The sequence below is a fragment of the Chaetodon auriga genome, chromosome 13, assembly GCF_051107435.1.
Source record: "Chaetodon auriga isolate fChaAug3 chromosome 13, fChaAug3.hap1, whole genome shotgun sequence".
Classification (NCBI taxonomy): domain Eukaryota; kingdom Metazoa; phylum Chordata; class Actinopteri; order Chaetodontiformes; family Chaetodontidae; genus Chaetodon; species Chaetodon auriga.
The window spans coordinates 15,914,123-15,926,353 of record NC_135086.1 but is presented as its reverse complement, the minus strand read 5'-3'; the positions used below and the strand labels follow the sequence as shown (position 1 = coordinate 15,926,353).

At 42.1% G+C, this 12,231-nt stretch overlaps 2 protein-coding genes across 3 annotated transcripts; both read right to left on the bottom strand.

The window, feature by feature from the left end:
• Positions 1-1,268: 1,268 nt before the first annotated feature.
• On the bottom strand, positions 1,269-4,669 carry tnfsf13b (TNF superfamily member 13b). Of its 2 annotated transcripts, none has more exons than XM_076747060.1 (6): positions 4,033-4,669; positions 3,825-3,939; positions 3,094-3,150; positions 2,685-2,806; positions 2,224-2,374; positions 1,269-1,986 (listed from the first exon to the last, which is right to left on the bottom strand). In XM_076747060.1, exons 1-6 carry the CDS (start codon positions 4,264-4,266, stop codon positions 1,874-1,876), a joined length of 792 nt encoding a protein of 263 aa, XP_076603175.1. In that variant the 5' UTR covers positions 4,267-4,669; the 3' UTR covers positions 1,269-1,873. The 2 variants fall into 2 exon arrangements, with proteins under 2 accessions (XP_076603175.1, XP_076603177.1); XM_076747062.1 differs by having other exon boundaries at positions 1,761-1,986; positions 2,685-2,785; positions 4,033-4,409.
• Positions 4,670-4,994: 325 nt separating this feature from the next.
• Positions 4,995-10,904, bottom strand: abhd13 (abhydrolase domain containing 13). The gene is made up of 2 exons (XM_076747607.1): positions 10,713-10,904; positions 4,995-8,945 (listed from the first exon to the last, which is right to left on the bottom strand). Exon 2 carries the CDS (start codon positions 8,909-8,911, stop codon positions 7,856-7,858), a length of 1,056 nt encoding a protein of 351 aa, XP_076603722.1. The 5' UTR covers positions 8,912-8,945; positions 10,713-10,904; the 3' UTR covers positions 4,995-7,855.
• Positions 10,905-12,231: the final 1,327 nt, after the last annotated feature.

The window sequence follows — 12,231 nt, the reverse complement described above, 5'->3', positions numbered from 1 at the left end:
TCACCATTTCTACATTTTAAAGAGGCATCTATGACTTAATTATGGTTTATGCTTCACTAATCATCTCATATTAATTGCAGTTAGCCATTTGGGTTTGCTTTAAGTGAGCAGCATTATCAAAGAAGGTCTGTGTACATTTTTCACATTTGCATGATTGTCAGAAAAATCTATTTCATATTTTGCTCCAAACTGTTGTAAACGTTCCTCACACAAATCTCAGAGTTGGTTCACCAAAATGTTTTTCTGTGTCTGTTGCTCAGAACCACCGAGTCTTTAAAACCATCAAAGGAGAGATAGATCAAGCGACTTCAAAATCTGTTGCTGCAGAATTCCAGAACAAAAGCAAGAGTAAGTAAGACGGACAAGTACAAAAGCCAGCCTTTTCTGTGTGCAGGCAACACAAAGACACCAGCTTTACTGACTACTGTTGGGCACCAGCTCAGTTATAAACAAACCTCTGTATCCTAAAAATATGTTTTGCAGCAGTGTGTGTGTGTGTTCCCTGATGGCAGCCTCTCTCTAGCTTGTGTTTTTGTAAAGTGTATTTTATGCTCAGGATGGGTGTTATGTTTGAGATCAGTGTCACAATATTCATATTTTTCCATTATCTATATGTATCATGATGAGCCATATTGATGCTAAATCATGTAAAATGATCAAAGTGGTTTTCAATGCAGTGAACTGTGTTCCACTATTCTACTTTTCATCAGGTAAAACTATTCTAATGTGTGAAATAAAACCTATGTATAATAATTCATTTCGTAGTTCAGTTTTTGATTTGATACAATAACGTGTCACGATCAGAATATGATTCCACCGAAATCCATTAATTATAACATTGAATTATCGCCCAGCTCTACTGTGTAATCTACTCTGAATGTTATGGAGGTTAATTTTAACACCAGTAATATTCAGAATTTGTGTTAAGTCATGTAAAATTCAAGATAATCCTTTGGCCAAAATGTGTCCCAGGTGTAACTCTCCCTCTGCCTCTAGCTTAACATAAGATAAAGGGAAGAATCATCCATTGAGGATATTTCACTGTTTCTTCCAGGGTCCTGACACATTACAAATTCATTGAGCAGCAGCTCCTTTGAATGTGCAGACATCATCTGCTTATAGAGTTATCTAAAAATAGACTTTTTTTTTTTTTCTTTCTGATTTCCACCTCAACCTCAGCTTGATTTCCCTCTGTGCTGCCTGGCAGGATTCTCTGTCACACTGAAGTCTTTCCTTCTGGTGGCCAACAAAGGAACAACACCCAGATTCAGGATGATGTCATCTCTAAGAACTGCCACTTTATTGGATCTGAAATTCAATCAGTTTGACATATATAGGTCAGCTTAAATCAAATTACGGCATTCAGATGATAAATCAGACCACTGGTGGTTATGTTCAAACATCTAAAACAATGAAGCGTATGAGAAGGGCTGTTTCAGCGGCACAGTGACGCTGCTGCTGCTGCTACAGGAGGAAGGACTATTGATTAAAACAGTAGTAGAAGGATTTCACACAAGTAACACATCTCTCACAACTCAGACCTTATAATGTGTTTGTGATTATTTGAATAAAGATAGTTGATGCAGACAGCGGTTAAAATATTCTGTTTTGATGTGAAATGAACCTAATTCAGCTGTAGCTATAAGATGCATGTATTCTTAAGAACAAAGGCTATGCCATCAGCTCATCGTACTCTTCATGTCCCCTCAGGCTGAACAAGCAGCGCAGTCAGTCATTCTGCCTGCGCAGAAGCGGCTGCTTCCTGTGTTCTTCTCAGAACACCAAAAGTCAAGCAAAGTCACAAGAACTGTGCCTTGTTGCATGGTTCGTTCCACATAAGCGTCCCTGGGGGTCTAAAGTGAGGTGATGCACTTCAAGCCAGTTTGAAAGCACCCAGGAAGGTGGAGTCTCCATCCAGGGACACGTTGGCTGTGGAGCGAGGGATCAGCAGCTCCAAGTGGTCCCCGACCTCCAGCTTCACGACACCTGAGGGAAAGGTACACTTCAGACCTTCACACCTTCACCTGGCATTGTCCTCCTTTCCTACCACAAACAGCTGTTATCCATACCCAACTACTGACACACATGCAGCCATTACACACACACAAACACACACACACGCTTGAGAGGTTGACTAAAGAGGAGAACACACTGGTTGACCTTCTGTAACAGCTGTTGTAAAAAGGGTGCACATAGCTGGACATAAACAATAACACCGCTCACCTCCTGTGTAGCAGGTGTTGTAAGGGTAGACAGGGTTCATATTCTGGATGCAGCGGAACAGGGTCACATATGGGGATTCGTCTCCCACCACATTTCTCTTCATCCGGATCACCACGTGACCCATTGCAAAGGTGGTGTCTATGTAGTAGACCTGAGCACACCGGAAAGACTGGGTTAAATCTACAAGGTAAAGCACAAGCATGGGTTTTAACATGCAGTAACAGTCATGTGGGGGGGTGTTTGTAGCATTTGTTTATCATGCATGCATCATTTGCATTTTCTCCTCTTCATCTGACCTTTCTTCAAGGTCTGTTAACCAGCTGCACGCTTAGATGGAGCACACCCTTTTTTCTGCTATGTATGTGGACGTGTTCCCCTCTCATGTGAAATCTTGCGATCAGCGAACAGACTAGCAGCACCCCTCTGTGGGGAAGCTATGAAATGGCAGCAAATAGACCAACCTGACTGTACACAAAGTAGTAGCCCTCCTCTCTGACTAACATGCTGTCTCCGTCCGCCTCCAGGGCAGAGCCTCTCTTGAGCCCAGTCATCCAGGGGATACCTGTGTGCGGCCCAGTAAATTCTGATTCAGGGAATAAGAACATATTAGGAAACATGTCAACGCAGCTAAAGCTAAACATCTATCCCAACAATCACTCTCTTTCAAATCAGTTACTGCTGGGATTTCTGTATTTATGTGTATGTACATTTTTGTGTAAAATGTTGTCCGTTTTTATGGCTATATTCAGTTTACGCTTGGAAAGTCCAAACAAAAACGAATATGAAATGTTAAAAGGTGAATGAAACCTAAAAAGAAAAATGGCAAATCACAGCACTGCCATAACCCAGACCAGCGCAGACATACGGTACCTTTCCTGAAGGTTTTCCTGCTGTTGTTTGCCAACAACTGCAAACACGGCATAGAAACTGAGACAAAACAAAACAGACATTTAGACATGTTAGAAATGGTCAGCAGTTTCTTTCCTATCTGCACACAGTTAATCTCATAGCTGTCTCTTTTTTTCTTTCTGCTCCTTCCCTTTTTCCTTATTGGGTGAAATTCCATCGACAGTGTCGGCACTTAGCAGAAGTGTACTGTAAATATTGCACCCTGGGGATTATTAAATAGCTTGGGCTGATGGTGCGCACATTCACACCATTAGTTAATAGTCAGCAGAAATAGATGTTAGCATTCACCCCCCCCCAAATCAGACTTCTCATTTCACTTGTGGTTATGACCAAATGAGTCATGATGAGTGATCCCCTGGCTGATGAGTCATTCACACTTGATTATAAATCTTTTGTAAAGTGGACAATGTTTGTTTGGGGTATTTTTCATTTTCTAAACAGAGGGTTAAAATAGTAGAAGATAATACAGTTTGTAAAGAGTTGGTTTGTGATCAATGAACTTGAGAATGGTATGGGAAATTTAACAGTGAGGAATCTATTGAAAATCTTAATCACCAGTTTTACTCAGCCTTTACTCAGCCAAGTGAAACAAGGGACTTGTAAAACGCCTCCAATCTTAGATTGCAGGCAGCTGAGGGAACTCCCATTCATTACCTAAAAGGTCAGGCTCGGGTGAGCCTAACATGTCTTACCTATTGTCTCTGCTCCGGGGGCCGATCTTCTACTCCTTAACAGCATGAGGGCATGTTGAGACTCAGTCTGGTGCAGGGCTTCTTGGCTGCTTCTCCTCATACTGATATCCTCAGTCTGAAAAGACACAATAAAGCCCTGAGTAAAACCATAAATGCTAGTAAAATGCTGATCCTGTGTGTATGTCCTAAAGGACTAGTTGTCTCTCACCTGGCCTCCATGTTTGGCCTCTTGTCCCTCTTCCCTCCTACGATACACCTCTGATTTGAGCACCTCCACCTCAGCTCTGAGTGCCACCAGTTGGTACAGGGACAACGCTGAAAAAGAGGAGGAGGTGACAGCAGCTAGCGTCAGCAGAAAAACTGGCCAGGACAGCCTGCCTTCACCTGCCTTTTGTCCAGTCCCTGACTCCACACTTGCCAAAACTGCCATCGTAGGTCCCATGCGATCTCCTGAGAGCTCACATTGGCAGCATGACTGAACTACTGTGCTGACTTGTGCCAAGGATGGAAGATGTTTGCTTCTGTCATCAAGGTTTTCTCCTGAGCCCCCAGCTTTACCTTAATTCCTGTCTAAATGCTTCACTGACTTCCTAAACTCTCGCTTTTGTCCTTCGGTAGCCGGTTCCAGTCTAATCTGAGTGACTACGCAATACGAATACAGTAAAAAAAAAAAGAGGCAACACAGCTTCCCCTCTATTGTTCCGCTCAGCTAACCACATTCACTGCTTCCTGCCTGGCCAGGGGCCTTGACAAATCTCTCTTTTTTTCCTCTTCATCTTGCTTCTTCAAAATGATAAAACACGTCTCAACTCCTCCACATTCTAACAAACAACCCATGCAGCGGTGAGAGAGTGGAAACAGGAAGGGCAGTCTTGGCAGTTAGATGATTGACAGTGTGGTAGGGAAATAGGGGGAGAGGTGTCAGACTAAGAAGGAGGAATAGACATTATTAATGACACAACTGCATTTGAATTTGACAGTTAGGGGAGCCAACACGTACTGAAAGAAGGAAGTGCAAAAATTACAGCAACATAACATGGTAAAACAAACAAAATGCGATTCCCAGAATATAAAAAGCGAAGTGATGCCAAGTTGCATAAATGGAAATTGGAACTGTTACATTAGAAAAAGCTTAGAACAAAAACAAGACAAGACAAACAGCTTTAAGGTATCAATTTATTGCATGTTACAGTACAGAAAATAGAAAGTGAAAATGTGTGCTTACAAAGAAGTTGTCAAGATCGTTTTGAAATAGAAAAGAAACATCACTCTAAAATGGAAAACCCTTCAAACTGACTGCTTCATACTAAAGAGAACGATGAGTAACTCAGATGTCCGACTGATCAGATATCCATCGATGTTTCCAGAAGTCATGGTCGATGTACACAAATAATGTCAACACTGTGCAGATTCATCACAGAAATTGGCCGAGACTCAACATAATCACATGCCAGCTTGCAAATGCAAATTAAACCAACACTTTCACCAGCATTCATTCCACTCTCCACACAATCATGTGAACATATAAAAATATGTTCCATAGTGCATTTGCACAGAACCTGGCAAATGATTTTCTTTATAGAAAAAAAATGAACATTCAGTTTGATTCAGTTTCTTTTCATCAACAGGATGTTGGACAGTAACAATACATTTGGCCCGGATAAAAGCCAATATTCTAGATACTAATTCTGCTTTAGGCCAGCCACCAAAGCAATAAGTCAAGTGAATGATGACAAGCTCCTACATGTTTTCTTAAATGAAGACACGAACAACAGAAGTATGTAAAGAATAAGCGCACAAAACTGAATCAGTGTATGGTCACATGGTTAAATTCAGAGTGCACAATGTGCTCTACCAACATATGACGGGATAAAAAAAAAATCCTTAAATTGAATGCATCCCACTCAGTTTATGGATTTGATATAATACAAAAATGTCTGGAACTGTTGTGTGCCACTGGTGGCAAAAAGTCACACAAAAAGGGAGAAGAAGAAAAAAAAAAAAACACCTGTACATTATTTCTTATAAAGCACACTTGTTCATTTAAGACCACAATTTACATTCATATTAGCCTTTACACCATTTTTCAAGTTGGTACCACATTGACACAAACACATTTGGTCTTTCGATGTTAAATTTCGTTGAGCGTACTGTTAACAAACAGTATCAAATATGGCTAAGGAGATCTGTATTCAAATGGCTTTGATACCACTGCAGTGCAGCATGCTGCATTTGGAAAGCAAGAGCAGATAACAGGGTCGTCAGGCTCTGCTCCACCCCCTGGAAGACATGCAGGAAAGGTTAATTAGCTCATTAAAAGCCCTCCAAGTGAGTAAAGCCATTTTGCCACATAAGCATGAGGTGAGACGAGAACCTGGAAACCTCCAATTAACAATTATGATGCTGATGATAATAGCTAACAAATAATCACAACCTTTGATTAAAAATGTTCACACTTTGTTTTTGGCTCTTGAAGGACAGGTTTGGGTTTTTTTTTTCCAAGACGATCTTAGTACAATACTCACACGCCCATATAAATGTTTGTTGGAACAGTCATTGCTGTAATCATTCCCCCCGTAAGCAATTAAGAAATTTATTTGGAGTGCAATCAGAGTGTAAGATAATCCACAGTCCAAAGTTCAGCCGACGTTTCAGGGAGCAACTTTCAAAGAGTCTTTCTCACATAAAATGTCAGCTTCCTTGTTGACCTTAGCAGAGGATTAGTAACACAATGAGGAAACGTTCTAGTCAATACTTGTCTTACTAACACAGCTGAAACCTCATATTAGCTTCTGCTCAACTTTTATTGCATAAAAAGAACTCTGCGTTTTCTTCTGTGTTCCAATGCATTTACATTAGAAGCAGATCTGTCAGCCTGGACAGGAGGATTACAGACCGTCAATGACTCTTTCACCACACATATGAGCATGTGTTAGAGTGTTGTGCTGAGACTTGAAGAGCCCATCCTTTAATAAACCACACGCAGAACAAATGCTCCGTCCCAAACTACAGGAGCCAAACTGCTCAACAGCGACTTGAGCCCCTTTCAGAGTGAAGCCTATCCTGGACACAGTATCAGCAGTGTCTCCCAATCACACTGAAACAGAAGTAGCTTGACAGGAAATAAGATCTCAGGAACTTATTTTTGATAGGCAGAAGTAGCACGTCAACCTTATCTCACTGACCACTTCGTGTCAGCCAACACTTTTTGTGGCTGAACATAATTATCCAGCAGCACAAGTTTTTTTTTAATGTATTTATTATTTTTTTAATGCTGTTGTGCCTGACAAACGTTTTCAAGGGTATACATAAATATTGATCACCACAACGCCATGTCATGCCAAGCTGCTGCAAGCACTCTAAATATTAATGTTTCTCACCAAAAGGAGAGAGAAAAAAAAATCCTTATGTCGCTCAAAGTATTGCTCAGAAGATGTTAGCCTACAGAAATCAACACTTGGATAAATCTGAACAAAAAAAGTGCAATGGATTAACAAAGATGTGTATATATACAGTCTAGGTCTACATATTGTCAGTGTTTCATTTTGTTTATCAGAAGAATTGTAACTTTAATTCCAGCAGGAATCTGTTTTCTCTGAATTTTTGTAAATCCTCATGTGGTCGTTACACTACGAACAGTTGTTTCAGTGATTGTAATTCATTTCAGTAGACCCATTACGGCTAATTCTTCTGCGGTTGTGACATGTCTTGCAGTGTGGGCATGTATGCTCTGGCTTCATTCATTAAAGGTCAAATACATGCATTCATAGCTGCAACCCAAAAGAATCCATGAGGACATTGTTACCCTCTCTTAAAACCATGAAATAGTCAAACCACCTTAACAAATATGTTACATTTACAGAAAGGTAAAAATAGTGAAATAAAATAAGAACCCAGACAAAAGCATAAAAAAATGTACATTCTTTCCCAAAATCAAGGAAGTCCTTCCATTCAACATCCACAACAGCCTTCACTTCCTTCAGCCCATAGCCTGTAGTCAGTCCCTGACTTTATTTTTTATTTTTTCTTTTTCAGATAATGGTGACGCTAGCTGAGGGCTGCGCACTCTCCTCATGAGCGTGGCTCTTCAGCAGGTCTTTCATGAACTGCTCCAAAGCAGCGAAGTAGCCCTGACACTGCCACGTGTCGTTGTGTGTGCCCTCTGGAAAGATCGCCAGGCGTTTAGTCCGCGCAGGAGACAGCTCATACAGTTGTTTCATCATGACTGGTGGGATGAGCTGGTCCGACAGACCAGACACAAACAGTGAGGGCATGCGGCACAACGCCACCTGCCGATAGGACAGGAACTGATTCCTATAGCACCACAGGGGCAGCAGGCGCATGGGCAAGAAGGAGAAGAGTGTTGCTGCCATGTGGGGGATGCTGAGAAAGGTGTTTTCAACAATAATGGCGGCTACGCGGTGAGGGTTTACTGACGCCAAGCGCACAGCCACAGCACCTCCCAGTGAGCGACCGAATAGTACCACCTTTGTCTTATCCAGATCAGGACGCGTCATGACATAGTCCAGCGTGGCCTCGGCATCCAGGTACAGCCCATCCTCACTGGGCTCACCCTCACTCTTACCGTAGCCACGGTAGTCCACCAGCACCACGTTGGCTTTCAGATTGACCAGCATCAGCAGGGCGTTTGGCACCCTGTGACCAATATTGCCCGCATTGCCGTGGAAATAAAGGATGGTAGGTGGAGCAGAGGAAGCAGGGCTGCTTTGATTGCCAGGGGCGACTCCAGGAGGTGTTTCCCCTCCTGTGTAGCGAAGCAGGATGAGGTTGAGCTTCACACCATCCTTGGTGCGAATGTACACATTCTCATGTGGGATTCCTGTTGGCATGGGAACATAAAGGCGAGAAGAGGAGGGCTGGTCAGGGAAGTAGAGGAGCACATCTTGAAATTTGTAGAGGATGCCTGCCACAGAGGCTAGGATAAGAGCAAGGAGAAAGAACCCTCCATACAGGTGGAAGGTGAGGATGAGGGCCAAAAGGGAGACTCGACAAGCACCCCAGGACCAGGAGGCCAGAGCCAGGGTACAACGCTCCATTGCCCCCCACAGCCTCCAAGGCTTCTCCATGGCTACACAACAGCTGAGTCACGCGACACACACCCTGTAAACAAACAGAAAACAAAACGAAGAGTACAAGGGAGAGAAGGGAAAATGGTTCATTACAAACGAAGATGACCAAGGAAAGTGCTATACTTGGAAAAACAGTGTCTTACATTTTAGTGAATCTACACAAAAGTGGTCTAACAATGAACCCAAATTATGAATTTTAAAAACACATGAGATACAGAACGTCTGCCCAGAATTGGTACAGAATGATGCACGTTAATTGTATAAAGTACGCATCACAAGCTACCGGAGGCCAAAGTGATGGTTACAAAGTGCTTCATTAATCTAACAAACTCAGTGTACAATGACGTCAATAAGAAAAAAAAACAAACAAATTCTCAGGTCAGGAGAGCTGGCTCTGTCCTCAACTGCCCTCTGGACCACACTGAGAGGGTGGGTGACAGGAGGATGTTAGCCAAGCTGACATCGATCACGGACAAACCATCCCACCCCCTGCATGAGATGGTGGGGGGCTTAAGCTCCTTCGGCAACAGACTGCTGCATCCAGTGTATAAGATAGAACGCGACCGCAGGTCCTTGATTCCAACAGCTGTTTGATGATGTTTCCCATTTCAACATTGCAAACCTACTGTTTTTTGCACTGCTGTTATTTATGATCATGATTTCACCATTCTCTTTTATGCAACAGTATTTCTCAAGTGCATTTCAACACATGGCATTGGTAAATTAATCAGAAAAATGGCAACAGTCTTCTTATAATCTGTACATACACATTTTATCCTGTGACAGTATCTTATATACTGTCCAGCTAGCTTGCAGCATTCTAGCTCAGTAACAGTCTTTGCTATTTCTGCAGGCTATTTAAGAGCCACTAGCATCAAATTACAAATAGTAGCATGTGTATATGGAAACGTAAATGCTTAAAGTACTTATTTAACTTGAACTACATTTTACAATTACATTTATTAAAGATATAAGGTTTTGGTATCACCAACAAAATGTATGTGCATTAATTTCACTGAAGCACCTTCATTCTGAATGGTATACATATCTGATGTTCGACCCCCAACAGCCATGTACTGATTAACACCTTCATAGCCAAAAAGCACTTCATGCTACTGATTCTAGGAAAACACCGCCCGTCCTGTGCTCAGGGAAGAGGGCAGGAAACACGTCTGACGATGTGCTTATCACAATTTCAACCACAGTTAGTCCCAACCATCACTTCTGTCAGTGTGTTGAAAGCAGATATAAGTGGTGATCAATCCTGTCCAAGACAGCTCCAGATCAGCACATTCCTCATCTTAGTGCAGCCTAAACCTAATTAGGTGGATCAGGTGTGTTCAGCCAATTCTAGAGCTGGGAAGCAGGGAACAAACTAGGGATGCATTCACAAATATTACAAGACTGAACACTGTCTTGATCGACCCACATCGAAGAGGTGGTGACAGCTGTTGTAGCCTGATGAAAACTACGTACGATTAACGTTACGAGTGCTTTGAAAGTTAGCGTTAGCCAGCTAACGTCAATCGACGTTCCCGGCAGCTATCACTGAGCGATCTCTTTCCGGACTGTCAAAACAAGCCGTCAAACCGGAGGCGATAAACCAAGCGTTGATATTGCTCAACATAAAACCGAGCGACCCCCTCTATAATTAACGTTAGCTATTTGACAGTTAGCTCCGTAACAAGCACGCTAGCTATCCTTTGCTTCTATAGCTGCTAGTGCTATCAGCACTGTCATAGCGGTTTAACTTAGCCACCTATCTCCTGAATGGTTTGGAAGGTAGCCACATACTCACCCCTCTCTCATTTTTAGTGCCTCAGCTGCATGAAATTTTTACAAAGCAGTGACACACAGACAGCACGGTCACTGTCATTCAGCTCTGTAGCAGTTAACTGACTGAACAATGACAGTTAACTGGGGAGAACGCAAGGTGAGTTACTGTCAGCAGGAACCGGCGAAGCTAGCTGCACAGCTGGTTAGCACAACTAGTGTAGCCTTCATAAGGTCCGTGTTGGGCTCAGCCCAAGAAACAAGGTTCCGCCGGAGGAAAAAACAAACAAACAAACTTTCTTCTTCTTCTTCCTCAAATGAACTTAATATTTTCATTTCTTGCATGTTTTTTCTCTCTTGCAACTAACAAGCACATATTCTACAGTTTCTGTTACCTGACAATTTTCTCAAAGATTGTCCTCAATACAGTTTCACAGATAGCCTATGGGCCACACCCATTCATTTAAAACTGTATGCGTGGAAATACTGTAATACTGCCAATGCCTCATATCAGCCATTGATAACATTATGTCATGCACAACACAGCAGCTGGGTGTTGCCAACAGTGGTGTGATCCGTCTGATAAAGTTGAGCCATCACCACTGGATGTGCTATTCAAATTTTGCCCACCAGGTGCTGCTCTTTGAAAGAATATAATCCAGATAAATTCACAAAGTGAAGGTTAATTTTACAGGTTAAACGCAAACTCCACACACTGAAGTTACAGGGATGTTTTATGAATAATTAACAATTCCATTTTACAGTGCACAGGGAACTGTAGCTATTAATCATGCATGACATAAAGCCAAGACAGGAAGGTTTTTTGTTTTTTCCTGTTGTGCTTTTAATGTTGATACAGGACTACAAGAATCAGCACTAAAACGACAGAATCTCAGGAAAGAGTGTCTCAAAGGTAAAGACTGTAATGTAACCATTTCTTAAATCATGATGCTAATATCAAGCATCCCATCCCTGGACAGCATATGTCAGCCTGCTGCTGTGATCTCAACAGCAGTCTATTAAAACATGTTTTTTAAGTGTTGGTGGAGTCAGGACTGACACATCTCGGTCTACAGAAGTGGGTCAAATTGTAGATGTGACAGTTGTAACACTCTGAGCTGCTGACAGGTAGTGTGCTGAAAGAAAGGGCCTTGAACAAAATGTCCCTTGATGAAAGAACAGAAAGCACAGAAAGCATGTCAGCCTGCACACAACCTTCATCTCCGCCCAGCTGAGGTCAACAAAACAAACAAAGGTGAGACAACCAAGGATTCGAGCTGACCGATTGTGACTGAATGTACTCCCACCACTGATGACTTCACATGCAATAATATGATGATCTCTCAAAATAAGCAGAACATGAAACCAAAACATTAAGCAAAAGGCTTGTTAAATACACGTTTGGATATTATATGTTGTTGTTTTTCCCTCTCGTTGCCTATTGGTATTGCTATATTTAACATCTTGCTCACACTCAGTGTGACCTTGGAGGAGACAGACAGATTATGTGCAGACTAGCACAGCTGTTGGCTGTTCTCTGCCCT

Coding starts and splice junctions, on each gene's coding strand:
- tnfsf13b (XM_076747060.1), bottom strand. CDS start 4,266: ATGGGACCTACGATGGCAGTTTTGGCAAGTGTGGAGTCAGGGACTGGA. Junction 3,940..4,032: donor AGGCCAAACATGGAGGCCAG/GTGAGAGACAAC, acceptor GTGTCTTTTCAG/ACTGAGGATATCAGTATGAG. Junction 2,807..3,093: donor CAGGAAAACCTTCAGGAAAG/GTACCGTATGTC, acceptor TCCCTGAATCAG/AATTTACTGGGCCGCACACA.
- abhd13 (XM_076747607.1), bottom strand. CDS start 8,911: ATGGAGAAGCCTTGGAGGCTGTGGGGGGCAATGGAGCGTTGTACCCTG.